Raw genomic sequence first — 27031 nt, forward strand, 5'->3', positions numbered from 1 at the left:
CAAATCTTTCTTGTCTAAAATAAAATTTAAAATCTTTAAAATCGGTTTCTTAGATAGTGCTCCAGACACAAAACAGGAAGGACGGACAGAAAGACAGACAATGCTAAAACTAATCCCCTCTGTATTTTGTAGGGATACTTCATGTTTATACTAAAAAGCTGTATTAAGAAAACGCCAATTTACCAATGCTAATTTTAAAAAGGCACACATACATACTCTGACCATGAGCATAGTCCTCCTAGTTTAATACTTACAACTCGCTAGATGTGGATGGCCCCAACACTGGTAAAGTCCTCTGTTTCCTGGGTGGCTCATTATCTCCTATATCTTCACTAGAAGCCACTCTCCCTATTGCAGTCCAAGATCTCTTGTTTGTTTGTGTTACAGGAATTATAACAGATGAATCGTCATCTTCATCGTCATCTTCATTATCTACAGTTTGTGTAAAATATAAACAAGAGCTTGTTTTTTAAAACAACATACATGTATGCCTCCCCTAATTCCAGTCCACAATATTATACTGATATATATGATAAAGGTCTGAATTAACAAAATTATCTTACAATGGTTTGCGCACAAAAGCTTTAGCTCAATTCCAGTATGAAAGTTAACACATTTAAGGGGCACAAATTTTGTGGGTTCTTATATAGACCCCATATTTAATATAGGTCTCACTAGAAAGATCTGAAAACGAAGGACATCATGCAAATCCTGATATGTAGTTGTCATAGTTCCCAAGAAGCAGAAAATAAAATTCCCCAAACATTTTTTGGATGAAATTCCAATTCTTCTTGACTAAAACTTTGTATATTCACACAAGTTCCCTAAGCCTTCCCCAAAAATGCTCACAAAGTACACTGAATCAAAATGACAGATGACTGCTGACCACAAATGAGCACTTTGTGTCTAAGTTTAAATCATTTAAATGTTAACATTAGCTAAGTCTTGCTTTAAAACCCTGTTTTAAATTATAGTAGCCCTATCATATCTTTATGTGAAATACACATACCCTCTCCTGACAGTACCGATGGTGCATAGCTTGAACCAGATGAAAGTACAATACTCTCATCATCTGATGGTAGTCCATCGTAATCACATCCCAATTCATTTTCAGAAAATTGCCTCGAAGGATCAACAACAGCAACTTGTCTTCCTGAAAATTTCCAGTAATCTTTGAACAACTTTGGGACACAACATAATGCTATTGTACTGGTAAAAAATATATTTAACCAGGGATCACTTTTGGGCGCGATTGCACGATATTCTCGCGTTATTTTGACGAAAATCGCATAAAATTTACTCAAATGCGATTAAAAATCGCATCCGCGCATCTCTTTCCTAATTTGCGACTTTTCACTGCAATGGAGACTTGTCGGTAACTTGTTTAATCATCTGTGGTTCATTAGACGCTTGCATTTTCCTTTTAGGACGAGTGGCATGTCCATATAATTATTGTTCATTTTTAATTAACCCCCTCTCCGCGTATGAAGCCTATTCATTTACAAATGACACTTGGAATCCCTAACTGTGGGTATCCCCCTTTTTACCGACAGCGACTCGCTTTAGGTTAGACACTACCAAATGAAATCCTTCTTTGTTCTATAGTAAATTCCTGAACTTTAGGCGCAAACTACACTATGACCAAGGTACGATTGAGTACCATAGCCATACATGACTAAAAAGATATGTCCATTCTGCATTGAATAAGGCATGTTAGAAAAAAATAATATGTTTCTCCCAAGAAAGATATTGTCACCGGAAATAACATACTGTATTTTCTGATGGCGTGCACAACACATTCACAAACCATACCGTGTTGTAAAAGAACAGGTAAACTCCACTAAGAGTATAGGAGTTCAGCTTGTTTTTATTTTTCTCATTCTACGTTGCATTAGCTTGAATTTGATACCAACATATACAGTATATCTCAAAATGGGAAAAAACAAGCTCAAAACAAAATATTTTATTTTATTAACTGAGAAAAATGTGGATAACGAGTTCTACTACCAGTCCGCATTTGGTATAGTCTAACCTTTAAGCGAAATTGATTGTTTCGATTGCGTCATTTAATATTTAATTCGCATTTGGTATATTCTAACCTTTAACAGGTTTGATATTGTGCGAAAATCACCGTCCACGAGTTGTTCTCGGACTCGAAAATGGTGCTTAAAGTTATAAGCGTTTTCTAACACGGATCAAACTGTGAGATAACAGGTCCATGAGACACATGTTCTGGTGACATATGCACTATGTGTTTGTTTATTGCTGTGTATTTGGGTAGAGAAGTAGGACATGCATGACGTTCTCAAAACTGTTTTGTTTATTTACAAAGATAAATTGTTCTTACAAATGCACAGATGCTTTATTTTCATTGTAATGAAGGCTGTCCGCTGATGTAAAATCTCATTGTTACATGACGTAAAAAGAAAAAATCCCATTCATTTTGTCAAAATCTCATTGATTCAAGGCTAATGGGATATAATCTCATAAAGGCATTTGTCAAAAGTGATCCCTGTTTAACACATGCGCTTTAAGTGTGGTCAAAAACACACCCACTTACGATTTTTATATAAAACTCTGGCATAATCATACATGTTTAATTAAATGCATTAGTGCAGGATATTGCAAGCATAGACAGTAGACACTTGTAAGGTCAAATTTCATTGGATTTTGTTTTGGGGTTTTTCGCCATATTAACAGCATTTCAGTCATATTATGTCAGTCAGTTCACCTACTTACACTGTTCCTACACAAGCTAAGTCTTTTTAAGAGGGTTACCGGTATAATGTGCACATACTTAATTTATGACAGTGAAGACAGCTGCCCTACTTCAATCAGAGGTAGGGGGAAAATGTCTGTAGAAATATTTTCATGACTAATCCCCACACAAATTATGTGGACAGGCTGGGGCTCTAACTCTTGACCCCTGGATTGTCTGTCAGACACTCTACTGTCTGTCAGACACTCTACTGACTGAGCTTACAAATATTGGCAAATTTCATACTAGTGCATTGATTCTTGAAGGTTTACAATAAGACTGCAGATCGTATACTTTCTCTCTACTTTCATTGTTGGTGTTTTAATACATGTATGTCCATGACAATAGAACACTGCAATTTTTTTTTAATTGTATCAACCAAGCTAACCAGGCTCAGCGCCATATAAATAATAAACTGTACATATTTAAGGTGTATCAATGAACTTATATCGATACCATAAATCCAGGCAGAATTGCATTTCCTAAGATTCATGCAGGTGTGTTACTACTGAAGGAGCACATGTTAGCAACACTATCACTGGTCACTTCTCAACATCTGGACAAAAAAAGATAATAATTTATATTTTAACTAAAAAAAAAATGTTTTTAAAGTTCATGAAGAAATGACAAGGTATGGACCAGACCCATAAACAAATCAATTTTTACTTTTGACCTCTAAGTGTAACCCTTACTGTAGAGCTCGGACCTGTGTCTTGCACGTTACACACTGTCTCGTGATGGTATTAATTTTTAAAAGTTATTTCAAAATCCATCAAGAGAAGACAAAGTTATTGACCGGACATGAAAAATATACCCTATTTTTAGCTTTGGCCTCTAAGTATGACTTTGACCTTGACACTAAGGACCTGGGTCTTGCATGTAACATATCAACTCATGAAAGTGACCTCTTTATGGTACTTGAGAAAATTAAACTGAAGTCAGTATCATACCGAGTCCATAGTTCGTCCTGCTCTGTCTGTCATGGGGGTTGGTGGCATTGGGCTGCCCCAGCAAAAGGTCGCCTTCTATCTGCATTAGTTCACAAGTGGGATCTACTGGCTGGTTCAGAGGGTTCACATTTGAGTTCTGTAATGCTAATTCCTGTAAAACACCATGGACTGATGCAATAACACTTTACCTTCTAAATATATTGAAAATAGGCAAGTCCAATTTAATTTTGCAACAGCCCATTACTAGTTTTAGGGATTTCACTCCTAAAATTGACACTGGAAATTCTGATATGTTGAGTCTGTCATCAATGTGGATCCTGGCCAGATGCACAGACTTGCCTGGCTCTATAATGGTGGCAAAGCCCTAAAGATATCACCATTGGGCCTAACAAGAAATATTTGTAAAATATATATGCTATGCTAGCATCAACAAATTAGTCACATTACACTGAGTTTAAGCTGCCAATTTGGGATCACCAAAACCTTTTTTGGTCACTGTGACCTCAAACTAAATAGATCATCTGCATGACCAAACTCACTGTCAAATATAATTATTAACTGTAGGGCTAAGTGTTCTCTAGCTATGTCAGAAAAGGTTTTATAGTAAAGGTCACTGTGACCTTGAGCTTTGACCTACTAGCCTCGAAATCTACAGGAGTCATCTAATGGTCATGACCATCCTCCCTACCTAATATTGGGACTGTAGGACCTAGCTTTTTCAAGTTATTAGTCGAACAAGGTTTAAAAGTAAAGGTCAGTGTGACCTTGAGCTTTGACCTACTAGCCTCTAAATCAATAGGGGCCATCTGCTAGTCACAAACAACCTCCTTACCAAATATGAGATATGTACTAGTGTAGATCCAAATGTTCTCTGGCTATAGGCCTCATATGGAACAGTATTTAGCAAAAGGGAGATTCAGCATTGGTCAAAATTAGCCTACGAACAGTCAATCGGGACAATGCTGTTCTCTTATCATCAGAAAGGTTTGTACATCATTATGGAGGAGTATGAAAACAATCAACTACATGTCTCAGATGTCTGAATGCCTCTTTTCCTAAATCATGTCTCATACTGTGGAATCGTTTATTTTCACATGTATCAAATTTTCGTGACAATGGCTAAGACAGTTTCACATGGACTAAAAACATTTCATGAAAGGCTGATAAAAAGGTCACAAACACCCATTTCCCCTGCCAAAGGATCATTTTACTGAAACATGAAAGGCCAGGTGCTCACCTTCTAATTACCAACTACTTATACTCCAAGTTTGACTTGAATCATGTTAATATTTTTGCAGATATGCTCTGGACAAACTTTTACAGGACGCATGCATACACAGACACTTACCTTTACCACATAAAAATACAAAGCGCAGGTTAAATGTTAGCTCTGGTTTTAAATGTGTGCAATTATCGGAGCATGTAAATTAAACCAACACAAAAATATATGAGTCTACAGTGCCAGCACTGGACACTCACCTCTAGTGTTTCCTGCTGTTCCCGGATGAGGCTGGGCTCCACCGTGGGCTCCACCGTGGGCTCCTGATTGCCAAGCCTGTCAGACATGTGCTTCAGCGTATGTGTCAACTGTTGCAGTTCATCCCAGAACTTGTTGGTGCCATGAGGAATATCTGCAATAAGCATTAGCCCAATAATTGTGATGTGCAATGTGATAAGGGCAACCTGTTGGATTCATATTTATATAAGGCAAGTTTTGATAAAACCAACATTGCTTCAGCGACTAGTGTTGACCAAGATCAGCCTGTGCATCCATACAGTCTGGTTACTTATAAGGGCCCACACCATTCTCTGGAAGTCTCTGAAATGCTTCATTAGACATCTGATAGGCATCAATGACCTAATAGTGACAAATGTGGACTCTGACCCAACAATGTAGATGCACAAACTGATCATGATCCACCTTGATCTCATCGTCCACAATGTTAGTTTTGATGCGTGACATAGACCATATCAATTTGCAGATATTTCTGATTGATTAGTTATAGATTGCAGGTTATACAAGTACACATGTAGAAACTCCCTGTCTCTATCCTCATGTCTAGCTACATTTGCAACACTGTATCACAAGTTAAAAACCTGGCACCAACCTTTCGCATCACCATCCTGCAAATCAGTGGCTTGTTTGATCAGCTCCTCTGCAGCTGTCTGTATAGACTTAAGGCTGGTAAGTCGCACAGCCATCTCCTTCATCAGGGCCTAAAATGGGCAAAACTGCGTATTTATCTGGGATTTGTTCATTTAGATCTTACACTTACTCTGTCAGATTGAATTTTGTACAAATGCAGGCTGTCAACAAGCTTTCGACAAAAATTTAAGAATAAATAATATAATGGAAATTACAACGTAAATAACAGTTTTTTTTTATGATGGCCACAAAAGTTCGAACACACACGCGCACATGCATTAAGTTGAATATTTGGCAATAAAACTGTGTTTAAAAAGTGACTAATAAGCTCTTTTTATTCATTTAATAGGAGTTCACCTCCTATATATGTACATTAATAACAATTTGTATTACATGAACTTGCTTTAATCTTGACAACAGCACCAAATGCAAATGCTTTCTGATATGTTCGTCCTGATCAGCATGCATAATAATGAAATACATGTTGTATACAAGCTCATCAGGGCCAGGCTAATGAATAATTTAAGTAGCCTACAGGGACCATTTTGGCCCAAGTTTTCAGTGAGAGTATTTCTCTCATTTGTCAAATTTTGGTGAGAGATTTTAAATGTTGATGAGAGATTTTATGAAAACCATACAATTTCATTATTTGAATATATTCTATAAAAATAAAAGAACAGTTTGTTAATAAGCTGATTTTGGGGAAGACGTTGGGCTTGTTGTATTGGAGAAAAAAAGTGAGTGGTAAAGTTTTTTTCGGGGAAACATTTTACTCATCTTTACCATATATCAGAAGACAGATAATGAACACACAATTTGATTAATGAATTAAAATGTGTGAAAATAATCACGATGTTGTACATAAACTGTTACAAATTACAGTACTACACACACATATTTACAAAATTAGACTTCATATAGCTTCGCAGGCACTATGAATATGATAAGAAAACTCACTATCAATAAGAAACATAATCAAATAAAGACTTGACCTTGTTTCAAATAAATGTGTGCATGATTCAACCTAACCATCATCAATATAGGTATTCCTATCACTTAAATAGTCAATCAAACGAATGTTACCGTTCTGTATCATGCTATCTAATATTTTGGTTGAACCCATCGTCTGCGTGTATTTATCGACTTTATTTTCGGTATCACCGTCAAGTGATTGTGTACATCATAATTAAAAATAAGGGAATTCCCTGATGTTTGGTTGCGCAATACACAGTCACGTGACAGGGTATTCCTCAACCGGAAGTTGACATAAATAGCCTCTCTTGATCAATGAACGACGTTGTTACAAGCACGCTTCAAGTCAATGATCTGCAAAGGTGGGTGATGTGCGCACGCATTTCTTTGTCATTTCCGGAAAGCTACAACCAAAACCAGAATAAGCGATACACGATAGTCGTTCGTTAAATGGAAACATTTCAGGAGCGTTGCTTGTTTTGCTGAATCAGTCTATGACTTGGTACGATTGCTTTTCGGACGCGAATCTACAATTTTTACTGCTGCAGATTTGAGTGCGAGATTTTCTCTCATTAAGTCAATTTGTGTGCGAGATCTGTCATTTTTGTGCAAGATATCGCGGAAATCGCGCCTCAAAATGATCCCTGAGCCTATATATGTATGTAGACCTATGACAATGCTGTTTATATATATAAAAAGGTATTTTTTGCAGTACACGGCTAACTTAACTGCACACTTACATTATTACCGGAGATCTGGTCCTGTATCTTGCTGGGGTGTACCTGCTCCTCAGTCATAATCTGTGTCTTCAGCATGTTGCCCAGATTATCTGTAGTCTGGGCCTCCAGCATGTTGCCCAGATTATCTGTAGTCTGGGCCTCCAGCATGTTCTCCAGATTATCTGTAGTCTGGGCCTCCAGCATTTCGTCCAGATTGTCTGTAGTCTGGGCCTCCAGTATGTTCTCCAGATTGTCTGTAGTCTGAGCCTCCAGCGTGTTCTCCAGATTGTCTTTAGTCTGGACCTCCAGCATTTCGTCCAGATTGTCTGTAGTCTGGATCTCCAGCATTTCGTCCAGATTGTCTGTAGTCTGGATCTCCAGCATGTTCTCCAGATTGTCTGTAGTCTGGGTCTCCAGCATGTTCTCCAGATTGTCTATAGTCTGGGCATCCCGCACGTTTTCCAGATTGTCTGTAGTCTGGGCCTCCAGAATTAACTCCAGATTGTCTGTAGTCTGGGCCTCCAGCATGTTCTCCAGATTGTCTGTAGTCTGGGCCTCCAGCATGTTCTCCAGATTATATGTAGTCTGGGTCTCCAGCGGGTTCTCCAGATTATCTGTAGTCTGGGCCTCCTGTATGTTCTCCAGATTGTCTGTAGTCTGGGCCTCCAGCATGTTCTCCAGATTATCTGTAGTCTGGGTCTCCAGCATGTTCTCCAGAATATCTGTAGTCTGGCCCTCCAGCATGTTCTCCAGATTATCTGTAGTCTGGGCCTCCTTCATGTTCTCCAGATTATCTGTAGTCTGGGCTTCCAGCATTTCGTCCAGATTATCTGTAGTCTGGGCCTCCTGCATGTTCTCCAGATTGTCTGTAGCCTCTGCCTCCAGCATGTTCTCCAGATTGTCTGTAGTCTGGGCCTCCAGTGTGTTGTCCAGATTGTCTGTAGTCTGGGCCTCCTGCATGTTCTCCAGATTATCTGTAGTCTGGGCCTCCAGCATTTCGTCCAGATTATCTGTAGTCTGGGCCTCCTGCATGTTCTCCAGATTGTCTGTAGCCTCTGCCTCCAGCATGTTCTCCAGATTGTCTGTAGTCTGGGCCTCCAGTGTGTTCTCCAGATTGTCTGTAGTCTGGGCCTCCTGCATGTTCTCCAGATTATCTGTAGTCTGGGCCTCCAGCATTTCGTCCAGATTATCTGTAGTCTGGGCCTCCTGCATGTTCTCCAGATTGTCTGTAGTCTGGGCCTCCAGCATGTTCTCCAGATTATCTGTAGTCTGGGCCTCCAGCGTGTTGTCCAGATTGTCTGTAGTCTGGGCCTCCTTCATGTTCTTCAGATTGTCTGTAGTCTGGGCCTCCAGCATGTTCTCCAGATTGTCAGTAGCGGCCACCAATTCTTAAATATTTTTTTTATAAAATTATCGCAAATGGTGACAATGTCAACAGACAGCATGAGCACTGCAATGTATCCACATAAATATTAACAATAGGGCCCAAAGGGCCCTGGGTCGCTCACCTTAGGAAAAGGTCAAAGGTCACAGTGGAGCCATTTACAGAGGACCACTAATGTTGTCCACCAAATATTGGTAGAGGACCTCTAGATGATGTTATACATCGAATTAATATGAAAGCTCTGGGACTTGTAGTTTCAGACAAGAAGATTTTTGAAAATTGAATTTTGAAAACCTAATCTTTGACCCCGTGACCTACTTATGCAACCAGTCAGAACCATTTGAACAATTCTGCTAGGGGACCACCCAGGGATCATTCTTTTTGAGTTTGGACAAATTCCTATTAGCGGTCAAGAGAAGAAGACTTTCGTTTGAAGTTTTCCTTATATAATTCAATGTAAAATTGTGACCCCCAGGGCGGGGTCAATTTTATCCCCAGGGGCATATTTTGAACAATCTTGGTAGAGAACCTCTAGATGATGCTATAAACCAAATATCAAAGCTCTGGGCCTTGTAGTTTTAGACAAGCAGATTTTTGAAAATTGCATTTTGAAAACCTATTTTTTGACCCTGTGACCTATTTATGCAACCAATCAGAACTATCTGAACAACTTTGGTAGGGTACCACCTACGGACCATTCCTGTGAAGTTTGGTCAAAATCCAATGAGCAGTTTCAGAGGAGATGTTTAAGTAAAAAATTTGATGCACAACGGACGACGGACAAAGGCCGGTCACAATAGCTCACCCTGAGCACTTTGTTGGAGTTATGCTCCGGATAAAATTGTTTTGGACGGGCGGACGAAGGGCATTTCTAATATACCCCTTGCCTTTGGCGGGGGGATAAATAAACTTTTTCAACATGAACTGAAAATAAACTCACAGACACTATTGCATGGTTTCATCTTATCTCGTTTTTGAAACATAACAAAATTCAATGATTTTTTTTTTCAATAAAACCGAAAAGGATAATTAGAATATAGAACAATGATGTAGCTATAATTCAAAATATGCAAAATATCACCTTTAACTTAATCTTGAGATTTTATTTAATGGTATATTGATTTTGTGCCTACTTTAAGCAGCGTAAATATACAGCAGGAAATTATCATACCTCAATACCTACAACATTATGGGATATTTCATTTTTTGTCTAAGATTTAAACCATGCAACAATGCATTCAACAGCATGAACTGTGTTTACCTGTGTCAGCTTTTCTCTGTAAATTTATAAAAATTTTATTAGCCAGTTCTAAAGGCGGATGCTAGGTAGTTTCCAACAATCATATTTCATGTAGTTGTGCTTAAAGGGAGATGTGCCGGGTCAAGCAGGTTTTCTCTGTAAAATCATGAACAGATCGATTTTTGTAACACTTATGTGTACTTTTCACTAAACTCTACACTTCAAACCCTCCAGGAGGAAGTTTTCAATTAATTTTACCGGACCTGAAAACAATCCGCTGAAGAAATCCCTATACAAAAATACATTCTACATTTAGTGATCATTCTATATTTAGCTCATCGCTGAGCTTACTATTCATGGTGGCCCAGGCATTTTGAAACAAATGGCGACGTCGATAGTCAGCAAGGTACACCGAATGCGTATTTTGGGTGAAGTGATCACATGACAATCCAAAAACCACCACAGCTTTACGTGGGAAATACAAAAATAGCTAACCTATGCGCGTCGCATAGGATAGAAAACACCATTTATATATCTTTTTTTGATAAAATATTGGTTTGAAATATTTCGGGTGTAAATCAATATTTGAGCTTCAAATAATGATATTCAACTGACCCTTTTCACAAATCTGTTCCATTTATCAATCCTGCACATCTCCCTTTAAAGCCATATGTCAATGGACTTTGAAAACATCTGAGGTGGTACTTGGCATGCAAACTTTAACATAAGTGGTTATGCCGACGTGGACACCTACACTCGGGTGACTAGTATAGCTCTCCTTATTCTTCGAATAATTGAGCTAAAAAAATGACATTTTGTGTTCTATTGTGTAATAGAACTATGTGGGGCACAATGATATGTTTACTTTGTAAATAAATAGTAATTTCTGTCAAGTAAATAGATTTCAAATCATAAATGTTTATGAAAACAAATGGCATAAAACAAAAAGAAGTGTTCAATTTGCTTCTTAGAAACGACAGAAATGAAACAATGAAACAAACTGAGCCTACTTTCTCAATGTGAGTCTGTTGTATGAGCCTGAATCTCAGATCGTGGGTCATTTCTATATATCCTTCCATCTTCAGAAGAGAAAAAAAGAGTAACAAGCTCTGAGTGTACATACCTCCCAAGGCAAATCCTTAATGCCGTAATCATACAGTAACTCTTCACCTTGTGGAATATCTTTAGCAGCAAACAAGCAAAGATATGGCCTTTTGTTGAACTCCAGGGTTTTCATAACACAATTTCTACCTTTACCACCGTGGTTCACCAGACGACCTAGCCGAGGCCCAACATCTAATTCACTAGTAGCATCCATACTATATAAATGAAAATTGTTTTAAAAATAAGAATTCTTCCAATCACCTGTGCTCAAATTGGCACATTTGGGAGATTATTATCCTAGTGGTCAAAATGTTGTGGAAAAAATTGACTTCAATCACTTTCTAGCAGATATTAACTGGTAGAATATTTTTTTTAATTTCTTTTTTTGTTCTGAATATTGCGTTATTCAACTTTAAAAGTTATTTTTATTACAACTTCTAACATACTTACCACCACCCTTTCCTTTTATATTGGAAGAAGTATCTAAACACGGATGGTTCACGTTCTTCACGTTCTTCCCCTTCTCTTTCTGTTATCAGTTCGCCGGGATAAATCATTAAGAAATCTCCTTTTGTTCTATTTATTGTTGTTCTAACACCAAGACCTATCAAGCAAAACAAAAACAAAAACAATTATATAAACAAGAGGGCCATGAAAGCCCTACATCACTTACCCAAGAACACTGCTCTAGTTTAATCAAATTCAAAGGCAAATATTACACATGGTTTTACTACAACTTGACTTACTTTTTGACACTCAGTTTGGTACTTACTTTGACCAAAGACCTATAAACTATAAGGATACGCAACTTCTATATAGAAATAGAACAAATATCGTAAAACTTCACAAGGCAGAACGAGACTGCGAGAACGGAAATACTCAGATGTTTACACTGGCCGCCATTTTGTATTAACACATGATTGGTCGCTAAAATATTTTACAATTTTGTTTCAACATTGCTTATATGATCTGACAAAACTTCTCCCTGATTTGCAAGTGTAGTGAGAGCCCTTTAGTTTAATTTACTTTAATTTCTCTGTCTACACTCTCTGGATAACAATTTTCAAGTGTCTGAACAGCCAAAATAGAAAATGTATGAGTTTGAAGACGACATGTCTTCTATGTATTATAGTTAAGATTTTTGGCCTGTCTAGAGATGTATGGTGGCCAATGTATATACATGTACACAGTTTGTTTTGTCTAAAATATGTTCCAGTTTATTGATAACATAAATCAAAATTTAATACCTTTTGGTGGTATATGTTCAATAACAAAATCTTTGAGGTCCTCCCCTGAATCAATGCAGTCTGCTGCCACATTCTCCTGTTTCTTTCTTCTTGGTCTCATTTCCTGAATATATTAAATAATGTTTTTTCCACAAGCAGTCTTCTGACTAACCAACTATATACATATATAATATATATATAAACAGAAATATCGTCAGAAACGGGGTATCTGTATCAAACCATAATCTGGGTTGTCTATGTATACTAAGATATGTGGTAAGTTATGGGTCCTCAATTTCAATATTAACCCTTGCTGCGAGGTTCTATAAAGGTACGGGATATATAGAGTACCCCGCTAAAATGAATGCCATTTCTATACACTATCGGACCTACTACAAGCTTTAATATGGTATGACGGTTTATAATCCAAAGATTTTGCAGTTGTTTAAATTGACTGAAAATAAATTTCATTAATAAACCGTGTTATGGATGGACAGGGGTAACATACATGGGTAAAAGTTCAGAAAAGTGAAAATACTGAAATTTCAAGCTGGGGGCCGCAGGGCCCCCGGTGGGTACAGGGCAACGCCCTGGCTGGGGGTTCAGGGGGCCGGAGGCCCCCGGAAGTTCCTGGATTTTAGCATATCGGAGTGCAATCTGAGGCCTTTAAATATACTTAAACACTGATAATATTCTCTACATTTTGAAGGTGAAATAGATGACAACACTACAAATCAAAGGTTCAAAAGTTAGAAAAGCAGAAAGTTGATCTACACAATGTCAATTTATTTTCACAATCAGTAACTGTAAGATGAGAAAGTTACTAATCACCCAAAAGTCCCTTAAAATTGACAGGATCTCAAAAATATCTACTGAATCGTGTCTAGGAATGATTTTTCTTTTCAAAAACACTTTTTGTTTTATCAAAATCCGTCAATGCAATCAGAAACAGCAAAGAGTTTCACAAAATTCTGCGTAAAATTTCACCATGACATTCCTGACGTCCACGGACGGATGCACGAAACCGGTAGTTTTTAGCAAATTTTCACTAATTCCTTCCCGAAAATATCCAAAAGCCACATACCTTCGAAAGATATGTCCATTCTCTTTCGATATGATGCGGTTACAACATCGAGCATCGGACACACAATTCACATTTGCGATATTAACAATAAATATTCACTGTTTGACGTTTGGAGTCGGCCATTACTTTTTCTAATGGGAGTAAATAAATAACGTAATCCCATTGGTTGTCAAAATTAATTCGATTGATTCGGCAATTATCATTGTTTTCTTAACCAATGGGATGACGTTATTTATTTACTCTGTTTAGTGAAGATAACAACAACAATTTGACCTGCCGGTCCTTGGACGTCAGGAATGTCATGGTGAAATTTAACGCAGAATTACCACCCCCCCCTCAATTTTCTCCTCGAATTTATGCGATTTGGAAAAACGGCCCTGACGAAGATCGGAAATACGGAATTCCGTCATAATACGGAAATCTTTTATCCATGAACATATGAAAGACTGATCGTGACATTTCAACTACATGATTTCACGATTCGAAAACAAGGAAGAATCGTGAAATTGTGAAATCATGAAATTCTGAAAAGAAATAGCTAAATCACGAATGAATGAAATCGAGAAATTACGAAATTTTGAAGTGAAATTGTGAAATCATGAAGTTGTAAAGTTTTGGAGAGAATTTTGTCAACAAAACTTCACTATTTCACGATTTCGTGATTTCACTCCAAAACTTTACGATTTCGTGATTTCACAATTTCGTGATTTCATTATTTCTTTCAAAAACTTCTTCTTAAGCACATGCCTACATTGCAATCATCCATTTTCAAAATGGCGGAACTTCCTGAAACCCGTAATTATTTAGAGGTTAATAAACAGCTACAGTGTGCCGTATTTAGTAACATATGTAATGTTCATTTATATACACTGCCAATATGATCCTTTTTAACAATCACTCTGTGAAATATGTAATGATATATACCCCATAAAACATGAAAATACAGAATGTATTTTATATACCCAATAAAACTTATATACAACTGCTTGAACTTGTGAGGTTTATATAGGTTAAGAAGATGTTTGCATCACTTGATGACCACAGATGAAGGATAAAAATTGTGTGCACACCTAATCTAACCTAGCAAATAACTGGACCTCTCTAATGAGAACATACTCCTTACCACATACACACTAAAGAAACTACACTTTACTGAAGATCATTATTCCATCTCAAAAATAAAGCATTCCATCTCATGTATACACATAATATTAATAAACCAATAGCAATAAGTGTCAACAACACAAAACTTAAGATAATAAGATGCACATTCTGAAATATTGCAGAATCCATGCTGAATTCACAATGGCTGTAAAACCACTTCCTGTTTGCTTACAAAGACCCCATAATTACAAAGACCCAACAAAGCAGCATTATATATATTTAATTTTATGTTCTTATATAGACCCCATATTAAATATAGGCCTCACAAGAAAGGTCTGAAAACGACGGGCACCCCGCAGATCACGGTATGTAGTTGTATCATAAATTGAACATGTTAAAATACACAGTAGCTCCAGTTGCCTAAAGTAGAAAATTATAGAAAGTCATAAAAAATATACACCTCAATAAATTTGGCACACAAGTGAAAATTTGTGTACATGTTAAAAGGCTTAAGTAACTGAACTAACCGTTAAAATTGCACCATTTCCACGACTGTTTACAACTGTTAAAATTGCCCGAGATTTTTGCATGCATGTAAATACAGTACAGCTCGCAATGATTGTATGTATTTTGCGCTTACTAAGTGATCCAGGTTTCAAGTTACATTATGTAATGGATCGTTTTGTATGTACATTAACTTTGTTAAAGTGTCTGGGGAACACTCTCTCTCTCTCTCTCTCTCTCTCTCTCTCTCTCTCCTCTCTCTTCTCTCTCTCTCTCTCTCTCTCTCTCTCTCTCTCTCTCTCTCTCTCTCTCTCTCTCTCTCTCTCTCTCTCTCTCTCTCTAGTCTCTCTCTCTCTCTCTCTCTGGGTCTCTCTATCTCTGGGTCTCTCTCTCTCTCTTACTCACTCTCGTAAGTAATATAATTTTCACATTGACTTAAAACTGGTAATCAAGTATGACCAAACTCTCTCTCTCTCCCTCTCTCTCTCTCTTGATGACAGAAGAGGTGGGAGGGGAATATGCCGATTCGTCTTTGTTTCTAGAGAGTCTGCAACTGACTGCAATACATAACTTAACATAACATATTCTTTATTAGCATAATGCATTTACAATACGTAAAGCCAACATGTAAACAACAATACATTAAGATACAGTGATAAGTGTTATTTGCCTGGAAGAATTAAATTGAATTTCGGATTTTGAGAGATATTTACCTACATCTATTAGCATTCTTCTATTCTGACTGGACATTAAACCTATAAATTTCTGTTATGTCGTGAATACACAAAAATAGTGTTTAAAATATATTTGTCATACTTTGGGCACAAAATATCACAGACACTAAATTCTTATATCTTAATCGGCCATATTTAAGACTGCTAATCATAGTTAAGACAGGGGTATAGCCAGGGATCAGGAAAATGCCGGTTTTATCGGTTTTTGACCGATTTTGGTCGTACTGGACCGATTGCAAATTGAGATTTATCATAAAAATCGGTCCGGATTTCACAGACAGGTGTGACATTCTACACACTTACCAGTACATTTATCTCCGCAGTCCCGAGATTAATCCGCTAATTGATATCCCCATGTCAAAAAATGCCCGAGGCGATCATAAATTAGGGGAATTAACAATGTAAACAATTGGGCACGCTTGATTGAGAAGTACAAGTGACACACTTGTTCCACGAAAACCGATTATTATTTACCACATTCGGTCCAGTATTAAATGATGCATGGTAGATTGTGAATATTAAAGGAGTATTATTTTGTTGAATATGATAATATTTCTTGCTTTCTTTGCAAATACTACATGTTTTATTGACATTGAACAACTTAATTGGTCATTAATCAAATCATCAAATGGGAGTCTTATAGAGTTCAAAAACAAATAGAGCTCATTCTATCTACCTTCTAAACCGATTGGACATTTCTTTCTAAAATAATTAATAAGACCAACAATTCTAAAACAAAATAAGATGTTTTTAATGTGATTTCAAATAAAAGGCCTATTTTCACATCACATCAAACATAATGTATTGTTCCATGCATGAAAGATTTAGAGAATATAGTCTTTTTTGGAGGGGGTGGGGGGTGCGGGGCGAAGAGGTATCAGAGGGTTTCGGCCGTCTCTCGGACCGATTGGGATTCGGAGATTTCCTGATCCCTGGGTATAGATGTCTTAAAAAGAGATTTAAGAATTTTACTAAGACTGTTATTATGCCTGTTATTTTTCGTGAAACGCAACACAAATAAAGGCAGTTAATTTAAGCCTGTAACTTGTAAGTAAGACTGTTATGGAGTTAAGAACAATAATGGACTTAAGAATGTTCGTGAAACCGGGGCCCGGGGTCGTAAGGTTGGTTTACCATGTCGTTTAAAAAACAATTAAAACTAAATGTAAAGTAGGTGAGGCTTTCCCCGATTTAAGTAGCACCTATTGTCATATTACGACAATATCAATGAATCTTTGTTAGTCTATGGTACCATTTTTATTGCTTCCGTGATTTTTTTTGGAAACAGTTCCTAGTAGGCGGCACCTCTAGTCTCAATAATGAACCGTGAACGAAGCTTTTTTCATCATTTGGACATTTATCGTGCTTCGCTACGTCTCAAGTCTATCGTGATTTTTATGTTACAAAAGTTCCGATCGACCGACTGTGTTCTTTTAACTTGCGATATTTCATATTCAAAAGGACTGACAAATAAATGGAAAGCAGAAATACATACATGAAAAAAAATTGAATCGTCTCAGCCCACACGAGTATCCGATTCACCTCTTATAAGCGAGTTATCTGTCAATTAACATCGATGAAGCTCAAAATTAGCTTTCGACTTCGATTTTGTTTACGACCGCGGCGAGATTCTCGCGAGAACATACGTCATCGTATTACGTAGTACAGTATGGGGAAAATGTACGCGTCTTATCCAAAATTGAGTTACAAGTACTAAATTTATCTTTTATATAATTAATGATTGATCTCTCTTCACATACAGATTAGGAAAAGGTGTTTTCGTAAACCAGCCTTTTAAGCACAGTCCGTAATGATTTCTTTTTTCAAATGATTCATATGTACTTCATTGTTTTAGATATAAAAACGGTCATATCATTCCTAAGAGTTGCGCCAGTATCAGCCAATGTGGTCCACTAAGTCTGAAAGAAGCCCAATTCAGCTTTCCATACATGTTTCACTATAGAGAAAAAAAGACGGCTTTTCCTCAAATATATCTTCCCGTTTTTATGACAAAATGTTTAACAACAGTCGAATTCCACAAATAAATCCATCGTTTCAAAAAAGTAAGAACAAAAATATAGAATCAAATAAAGACAATACGGATCAAATTATTTTAGTCATAGTATATTATCAAATGCTCACAAATATTTTAAGACGGTTATACGCGTACACTATTATTTACAGTGATATGTGGAATTTGAGTGTCGGCCTACTTCTCGGACCGTGTGACGTAGCTCGTTGCTATTCGGATGTTTCGGACTTCTACCTCCACATTTTTTTGCACTTTTTATGTGTGTGATTTAAATCAAAGTTTTGGATATTAATACAATTGTGACATTCTTGAAACATCACACATCGGAAGATAAATGGTTGAGCTCCAAATCGGTATGTTTGATTTCACATTCCATTGCATATTAATGAAGTTATAGGCCGTCAAACGTGCGCAGAAAATCTGTGCGGAAAAATCTAACGTAAAAATCACGATGGACTCTGGACTCGAAGGCGTCAGTCAATATGGTGCCCGGAAAAAAGCCCCTCGGAAAAAAGCCCCTTCCACCAATTTTGCCAGTGCGGAAAAAAGCCCCTTCATCGATTTGCCAGTGCGGAAAAAAGCCCCTTCGTCGTTTTGCCAGTGCGGAAAAAAGCCCCTTCGTCGTTTTGCCAGTGCGGAAAAAAGCCCCTTCGACAATTTGCCAGTGCGGAAAAAAGCCCCTTCCAAATGATTATGTTTAGAGCGGTAAAAATCCCCTTAGAAACCATAGAGTAAATTTACTTTTTTCAAACAGACTGGGACACAAAAAAGTAACATGTGAACGAAAATTATCATATTGTATTATATTTATTATGACAAGCAAAACTACAAATGATGAAACATATTTCAAAATATCTTACATATCTACATTACATCAAAAAATATCACTGTAAAATGTCACTCGTAGTCTCTTCACCGAAGACGGATGTTGTGTCCAACAGTATCTAGGAACTCACCCATTGTCTTCCTTCCGGAGCTGTACTGCTGGCAAAGGGTCTGCAGCGTCTTCGTGTGGAGTTGTCTTCTTCTCTTATGTTTTGTCACAGTCTTTCCTTGTCTAAAGCGGAGCACATCGGCCTCTACCATTGTAGCGTCCCGTTGAACACACACAACAGCTGTCCAGAGGGAAGGATTAGCATGACCCACCAGCTTCGCGAACCCACTGTTCCACTCCTCACAGACGTTGTTTGTACGTTCTTTGCCGCTCAGGGTACTGTCGAGCACGTTCCATGTGGCGGATGGGAAACGTGGCCCAGTCCTCCTGAACTTAATACGGCCTTTTTTAGGCCGGCCGCCTTTAAATGAAGGTCTTTAACATTTTTCGCAATGTTTGTTGATTGGAAAAGGCATGTTTTTAATGAATATGATTTGTTTGTCAATAGTGTGGAAATTTATATAATAGACATACCGCTCCAAGTATAATAATCATTTGGAAGGGGCTTTTTTCCGCACGGGTAAAATTGGTGGAAGGGGCTTTTTTCCGCACTGGCAAAACGACGAAGGGGCTTTTTTCCGCTCTGGCAAAACGACGAAGGGGCTTTTTTCCGCACTGGCAAATTGATGAAGGGGCTTTTTTCCGCACTGGCAAAAATTGGTGGAAGGGGCTTTTTTCCGAGGGGCTTTTTTCCGGGAATCAGTCAATATAGCAATAGCCTTCGAGACCAGAAATCTGGACTAGCGGCACCTCATGAGGTTTTAGACGGCGGATTTCTGCCGGCTACTTCTGAAAGCCCTAAGTTTCAAACAGTTTATAATAATTGTTCAACATTCCCACGGGATACCTTTATTGGATCTATGATGCTTCAAACTGTATGTAAATGTAATGTAAAATGTTAATCACCCTGCCTCTTAGTCTCAATAATGAACCGTGAACGAAGCTTTTTCATCATTTGGACATGTATCGTGCTTCGCTACGTCTCAAGTCCATCGTGATTTTTATGTTACAAAAATTCCGAACGACCGACTAAGTGCTTTTACCTTGCGATATTTCATGTTCTAAGGGACTGACAAAAAAGCGGAAACCTGAAATACATACATGGATGATTTTTGAATGGTCTCAGCCCACACAAGTATCCGAAACACCTCTTATAAGCGAGTTATTTATCAATTATTACAGCAATTTGGGTTAAAACTGTTTTGTTGTTCCCACAAAATACGTCATAGATCTGAGAAATTCCTGGGGAACCCCGTGTGACGTAGTAGACTGGAAACCGGTCTTTCGTCTATCGAATGTGGTGGAACATAATGGAGCCAGTAGACAGCGGGGGACCAGCTTAGTGAACACGTACTTGGTCATTTCGAATGTTTCGGACTTCTACCTCAACATTTTTTTGCACTTTTTATATGTCTGATTAAAATCAAAAGTTTGGATATTAATACAATAGCGACATATAAACTTCACAGATTGACAGATAAATGGTTAAACTCCAAATCGGTATGTTTGAATTCATATACCATTCAATATTAATGAAGTTATAGGCCGTCAAACGTGCGCAGAAAATCTGTGCGGAGAAATCTAACGTAAAAATCACGATGGACTCTGGACTCGAAGGCGTCAGTCAATATAGCAATAGCCTTCGAGACCAGAAATCCGGACTACCTGCCTCTCTGCCACTCTGGCAAATAATAGCCACTAATCGAAAGAGATTATTTAATTTTCCCTCTGCATAATAACTGAACAGCTGAATACACGTATTATTTACAACAATAAATTAGTTGAAAACTAGTTTAAAAGCGAGTTTACAGTCTAAGTAAGATAGCTAAAAACAACTTAAAAACCGTTTGCAATATCAATAAGACTTCATGTGTGATTGTGAGACAATCGTTGGTGATTTGGAACTACAGCATATTTTAACTGTGCTACGCAAGGTTTCATAAAACAAACAATTGTGTGTTCAATTTACCTTGAAATACATCATTACTGAGTACTGTAGATCTATTAATTTTCAATATCACATGTAACACCCGTTAACTGCCGCCATTTTCTGATCTTCGTGTTCTATATCACTTCACGCGCTTTAACTGCGGGGCATACATAAAATTGCGGGTTCTATGCAAGCGTCTAGATGATGTAGAGATGGGTTCTTTACTGACCTAGAGTAGGGGAGACAACTCTATTTTAATTTCAATTTAAGACCGACTTGCGCGTAATTGCTATAGGATGCTTCCAGTATGAAAGTTAACACATTTAAGGCGCACATATTTTGCGGGTTCTTATATAGATCCCATATTAAATATAGGCCCCACAAGAAAGGTCTGAAAACGACGGGCACCCCGCAAATCACGGTATGTATTGATATATATATATATATATATATATATATATATATATATATATATATATATATATATATATATATATATACTTGTATGAATCGTACCCAAAGTCGACCATCTATTCGAAAAAAATAAATAGATGATCTGTAGGGATACATGTGCTTGTACGAAATAAAATAATATCATAGGATTTACACAGAAACTGCAAACAATTTACAATACATTCAAATGAAACAAATAATTCAATACAAACAAAAGTGCAGAAAATCAATAGGGCCATGAACAATAAACAAGACTATGGGATGTGAACACTTTGAGTACTGTACAATCCATAATTTCTTCACAGAAAGTTATGAACAAATTTACTACTTTGTTCATTTAAATATAACAAGGCAATCATAATCAACACCATATTTGCATTACTTCATTCAGATTTAATATATATTTAAAAAAAATCTTAGAAATTAACAATCAAAATAATTTTATGAAAAGATTTTAGAAAATTTGTAAAAAGATGTAAAGATATTAACTTGGCCCATTCTTCATTAAATACTAGTTCTACAAAAAGTTGGATAACATTTAATTTCAGAGCCCAAAGTTCAATTACATTTTCGATTTCAATAACTTTCTTTATACTCAATTGTTGTAGAAGGTTGGATGACTTTCAACACAGAAATATATTTTATTGCCATCCAAATACAGAACTTTCTCCATTAATTTCTCAACAAGAACAACTTCCTTTTGCCCTGTGTGTTCCACCCGAATTAAATGCGAAAGAGTTTCGTGTACACACTTTGAGATTTTGAGTTGATGCAAAACATCTGTTGCTTATTTCATCATATACCAAGAAATCAACTGACAGGCATCTCATGGAACCTCTCAATGGACTCCTCTACAGGCTTTGTCTTGTAGCAGGGAAAAAAACAACAACCACAATCATCCGCCATACATCTCCCATTTTATTCAGTTGGGTACAATTCTGCAGGAGACTGAATACTTTGATGGCATTTCTTCTGATGACTTTATGGGGAACTTGGTCCCTCATGTAGTGCCTGCAAGTTTTAGCCATGAGGGCTGAACATATATGTATCACAGTTGTGTCTGTGTCAGCAGGAATCTTTGATGTTATCAGCATGTAACAATACTTGATGTAAACTTGAATGGTAGTGCAGTTCAGAAGTTGTCGAACATTGTGAATAATTGCCCTACTGAAATCCATTTCCACACGTTTAGGTGAACAGTGTTATGTGCACTTTTTCAATGCATTGAAAAAAGCATCAGTGGGTTAACTAGCCACTGTGGATTGATTTTTTATTTATTTCGGTCTTACGTTCCTCTTCTTTTTGGTGAGATTTACAGTTTTTAAATTTGTACTGAAAACTATTGCATCATGAGCATCAGCATCACAGATCCAATGTGTAGACAGATTGAGCAGAGTAGAAGCAGCAGACTGCAAGTTCATTCTCATCAAGCTCCCTGGCAAGCCTCTTTGTTCCCCTTGTTGTTGCCCTTTCATAGCGTCCAACTTTAACAACAGGTGTTGATGTTGTCAGAAGTTTGTATCCCATATTCAATGTTGGCACATAATCAGGATCATCTTTGTTGTGTCTAGCACAGCCTGAAATATAGATGATACATCGTTTGTGCTAAGTAACAAATCAAAAAAGGCTAAGCAACCCTGAGAAAAGTGATCTAAACTAGTACTTTAGTACACTTATTGTCCTTGGATAAATATTTCTTGCTCAGTAAATAGTTAATATACCAATGTCAGATCTTATTTTGAATTTAAAAAAAACAGAATCTAAATGCTAGAAATATATCAAAAGTAATTTTAAACTGGTAAGGAACCTCCCGGTAAGAAAACTATGGTATGGTACCTTCAGTTCTCAGAAGTTTGGAAACTGTGTAAAAATACGTGTCACTTCTTTTTTAATAGGCTCGCTTACCTGACAGAAAGTAATTTCCACAAATACGATCTTGATTGTTTGGCTGCCAGTTTTTTATTTCCCCCACTATAGTAGTGGGGGACATATTGTTTTTGCCCTGTCTGTTGGTTGGTTGGTTGGTCTGTTGGTTGGTTGGTCTGTTGGTTGGTTTGCGCCAACTTTAACATTTGCAATAACTTTTGCAATATTGAAGATAGCAACTTGATATTTGGCATGCATATGTATCTCATGGAGCTGCACATTTTGAGTGGTGAAAGGTCATCCTTCAAGGTCAAAGGTCAAATATATGGGTCAAAATCGCTCATTTAATGTACACTTTAGCAGTATTTCAATATTGAAGATAGCAACTTGATATTTGGCATGCATGTGTATCTCATGGAGCTGCACATTTTGAGTGGTGAAAGGTTATGGTCAAGGTCATCCTTCAAGGTCAGAGGTCAAATATATGTGGCCAAAATCGCTTATTTTATGAGTACTTTTGTAATATTGAAGATAGCAACTTGATATTTGGCATGCATGTGTATCTCATGGAGCTGCACATTTTGAGTGGTGAAAGGTCAAGGTCATCCTTCAAGGTCAGAGGTCAAATATATGTGGCCCAAATCTCTTATTATGCTCCCCTTCGAAGAAGAGGGGGTATATTGCTTTGCTCATGTCGGTCTGTCCGTCCACCAGGTGGTTGTCATACGATAACTCAAGAACGCTTGGGCCTAGGATCATGAAACTTCATAGGTACATTGATCATGACTCGCAGATGACCCCTATTGACTTTGAGGTCACTAGGTCAAAGGTCATGGTCACGGTGACCCGAAATAGTAAAATGGTTTTTGAATGATAATTCAAGAATGCATACGCGGCCAACAGGGCACACTCTGAACAATATTACTGAAGCAACTGGTCTGTCTGTAATCCTAAATCTATAATTATCAGTCCAATGAAACATCATCCTTTTAGTAAAATACAGTGGATCAGTAAAAATATTATCAGAATATGAGATTTTTTTGTATATTTTGTATATTAAATATTGTGTTAATGTTTTATTTTGTTGATTAATATAAATATAAGCAGGACAGGGGAGGTAATACACTACAGGGGAAACAAATGCAATAAAGTTATATTTATTGTTACAGATTTGCCTCCCTTGTGATATATTTAAATTTTACCAAATGTAAGGCTAACTGCATTTTTGTAATGCATACTACTACTACTACTACTACTGCTGCTGCTGCTGCTGCTGCTGCTGCTGCTGCTGCTGCTGCTGCTACTTCTACTACTACTACTACTACTACTGCTACTACTACTACTGCTACTACTACCACTACTACTACTACTACTACTACTACTACTACTTCTTCTACTACTACTACTACTACTACTACTACTACTACTACTACTACTACTACTACTACTACTACTACTACTACTACCACTTCTACTACTACTATTTCTTCTGCTACCACCACCTACTACTACTACTACTCTATTACTACTACTACTACTACTACTACTACTACTACTACTACTACTACTACTACTACTACTACTACTACTACTTCTACTACTACTCTTCTACTACTACTACTACTACTACTACTACTTCTACTACTACTACTACTACTACTACTACTACTACTACTACTACTACTACTATTACTACTACTACTACTACTACTATTTCTTCTGCTACCACCACCACCACCACCACCACCATTCACAGTGACAAAAAACGTATTCACACAATGGCTGCTACTACAACTTATAGCCCATATAGGGGGGCATGCATGTTTTACAAACAGCCCTTGTTTTATGAATACTTTTGCAATATTGAAGATAGCAACTTGATATTTGGCATGCATATGTATCTTATGGAGCTGCACATTTTGAGTGGTGAAGGGTCAAGGTCAAGGTCATCCTTCAAGGTCAAACGTCATATAGGGGGACATTGTGTTTCACAAACACATCTTGTTCTATTGATAGACGAGAGCCACTTATTTCTTCTTTCTTGGTCATTTTTGCTTGAAATACAATGCCACGAAAGTCTACTCCCCTTTTCCCATCGATTTGTACAACCAACGACCACACAAGATTGGACCATTTCAAAAAAATTATTGTAAGAATCTGAATATCAGTTTTTCTCTTTTGAAGGAAAAACAATATGGCGATTATCGGTCTTTTGCCCACCAGCGGTGTTTACAAACTATCAGCGGGTGCACATGACCTCACAATGGTGTTCCTATACTGGCCTGAAGGACTAGGAAACTTCTCCCTAATAAGTTTAACACAACATGCTGGGACAGTTCTTCTGTCTCCAGCAGGCAGTTTCCCATGCATTAAGATTGTAAATTGTCTGTATGCAGCATGTCTAAAAGATTTATTGACATCTTCTAGTGCTGGGTAACCCTGTCTCAAAGTGCATAAGCACTATCAGGAATGCTAAAAATAGACTATGAATGATATATCAAACCATGGTTTATTAAAATTAAGTAGGTATGTTATGTTAACATGAAAATAGCTCCCTGTGTTTATACAGCTCAGTATGCCCTTTTATGAACTATTTTCTAATCTTGATATCTCTTATAGCAGTCAAACAGATATGAGGTTAAAAGAAACAAGATGCGTTTGTGAAACACAATATCCCCCTATATGACGTTTGACTTTGAAGGATGACCTTGACCTTGTGAAGGATGACCTTGACCTTTCACCACTCAAAATGTGCAGCTCCATGAGATACACATGCATGCCAAATATCAAGTTGCTATATTCAATATTGCAAAAGTATTCATAAAATAAGCGATTTGGGCCACATATATTTGACCTCTGACCTTGAAAGATGACCTTGACCTTTCACCACTCAAAATGTGCAGCTCCATGAGATGCACAAGCATGCCAAATATCAAGTTGCTATCTTCAATATTGCAAAAGTATTTATAAAATAAGCGATTTGGGCCACATATATTTGACCTCTGACCTTGAAGGATGACCTTGACCTGTCACGACTCAAAATGTGCACCTCCATGAGATACACATGCATGCCAAATATCAAGTTGCTATCTTCAATATTGCAAAAGTATTCATAAAATTAGCGATTTTGGCCATATATATTTGACCTCTGACCTTGAAGGATGACCTTGACCTTTCACCACTCAAAATGTGCAGCTTCATGAGATACACATGCATGCCAAATATGAAGTTGCTATCTTCAATATAGCAAAAGTTATTGCAAAATGTTAAAGTTGGCGCAAACAGACCAACAGACAGACCAACAGACAGGGCAAAAACAATATGTCCCCCACTACTATAGTGGGGGACATAAAAATATTACCTACTTACATGAAGAGATAAGAGGTTGAAGATAAAAATACATTACCTACACACTGGATTCTTTAATGCCATCTTAAAGTGACATACAATATTCTGTTAACTTCAAAAGCACTACTGGCAGTGACTTACTTATTGATTTACTTATTGTACTGGCAGTTTTTTTCCCCACCCAGTTTGGGACTTAGGTCAGGTTCCTTTAGATTGGGAAAAATAGCGGTGTTATGACTTAAATTTGGAAATAAGTGTTGTTGTTGTTGTTGTTTAGGCCTACATTTGATTTAACATTGAGAGTAAAAGTGATTTCTATAATATTTTTACTGAGGTTCAACTTATAGAGCTTAAAAGGAGATCAACAAAACTGAATCTTGAGCATTATTAAAAAAATAATTTTTTTGGAAATCTTCGATTGAGAAATATGATATCCCATTTGGAAAAAATATATCATTTATATGCCCCCTTTCGAAGAAAATGGGGCATATAGTGATCTGACTGTCCGTCTGTCTGTCCGTCTTTCCGTCACACTTTGCGTTT

At 37.2% G+C, this 27031-nt stretch overlaps 1 protein-coding gene across 1 annotated transcript; it reads right to left on the minus strand.

The window, feature by feature from the left end:
- Positions 1-250: 250 nt before the first annotated feature.
- LOC127863150 (uncharacterized protein PF3D7_1120600-like) lies at positions 251-21216 on the minus strand. The gene is made up of 11 exons (XM_052402535.1): positions 20861-21216; positions 12521-12623; positions 11724-11877; positions 11293-11488; positions 10191-10206; positions 7567-8933; positions 5817-5925; positions 5188-5339; positions 3709-3859; positions 1010-1153; positions 251-432 (listed from the first exon to the last, which is right to left on the minus strand). The coding sequence occupies exons 1-11, from the start codon at positions 20873-20875 to the stop codon at positions 251-253; spliced, it is 2589 nt and encodes an 862-aa protein (XP_052258495.1). The 5' UTR covers positions 20876-21216.
- Between the last annotated feature and the right edge of the window lie 5815 nt (positions 21217-27031).

This window comes from Dreissena polymorpha, unplaced genomic scaffold, assembly GCF_020536995.1.
Source record: "Dreissena polymorpha isolate Duluth1 unplaced genomic scaffold, UMN_Dpol_1.0 chrUn001, whole genome shotgun sequence".
Lineage (NCBI taxonomy): Eukaryota > Metazoa > Mollusca > Bivalvia > Myida > Dreissenidae > Dreissena > Dreissena polymorpha.

Coding starts and splice junctions, on each gene's coding strand:
- LOC127863150 (XM_052402535.1), bottom strand. Junction 11,489..11,723: donor TATAAAAGGAAAGGGTGGTG/GTAAGTATGTTA, acceptor TCATTTATATAG/TATGGATGCTACTAGTGAAT. Junction 433..1,009: donor ATCGGTACTGTCAGGAGAGG/GTATGTGTATTT, acceptor CACAAACTGTAG/ATAATGAAGATGACGATGAA.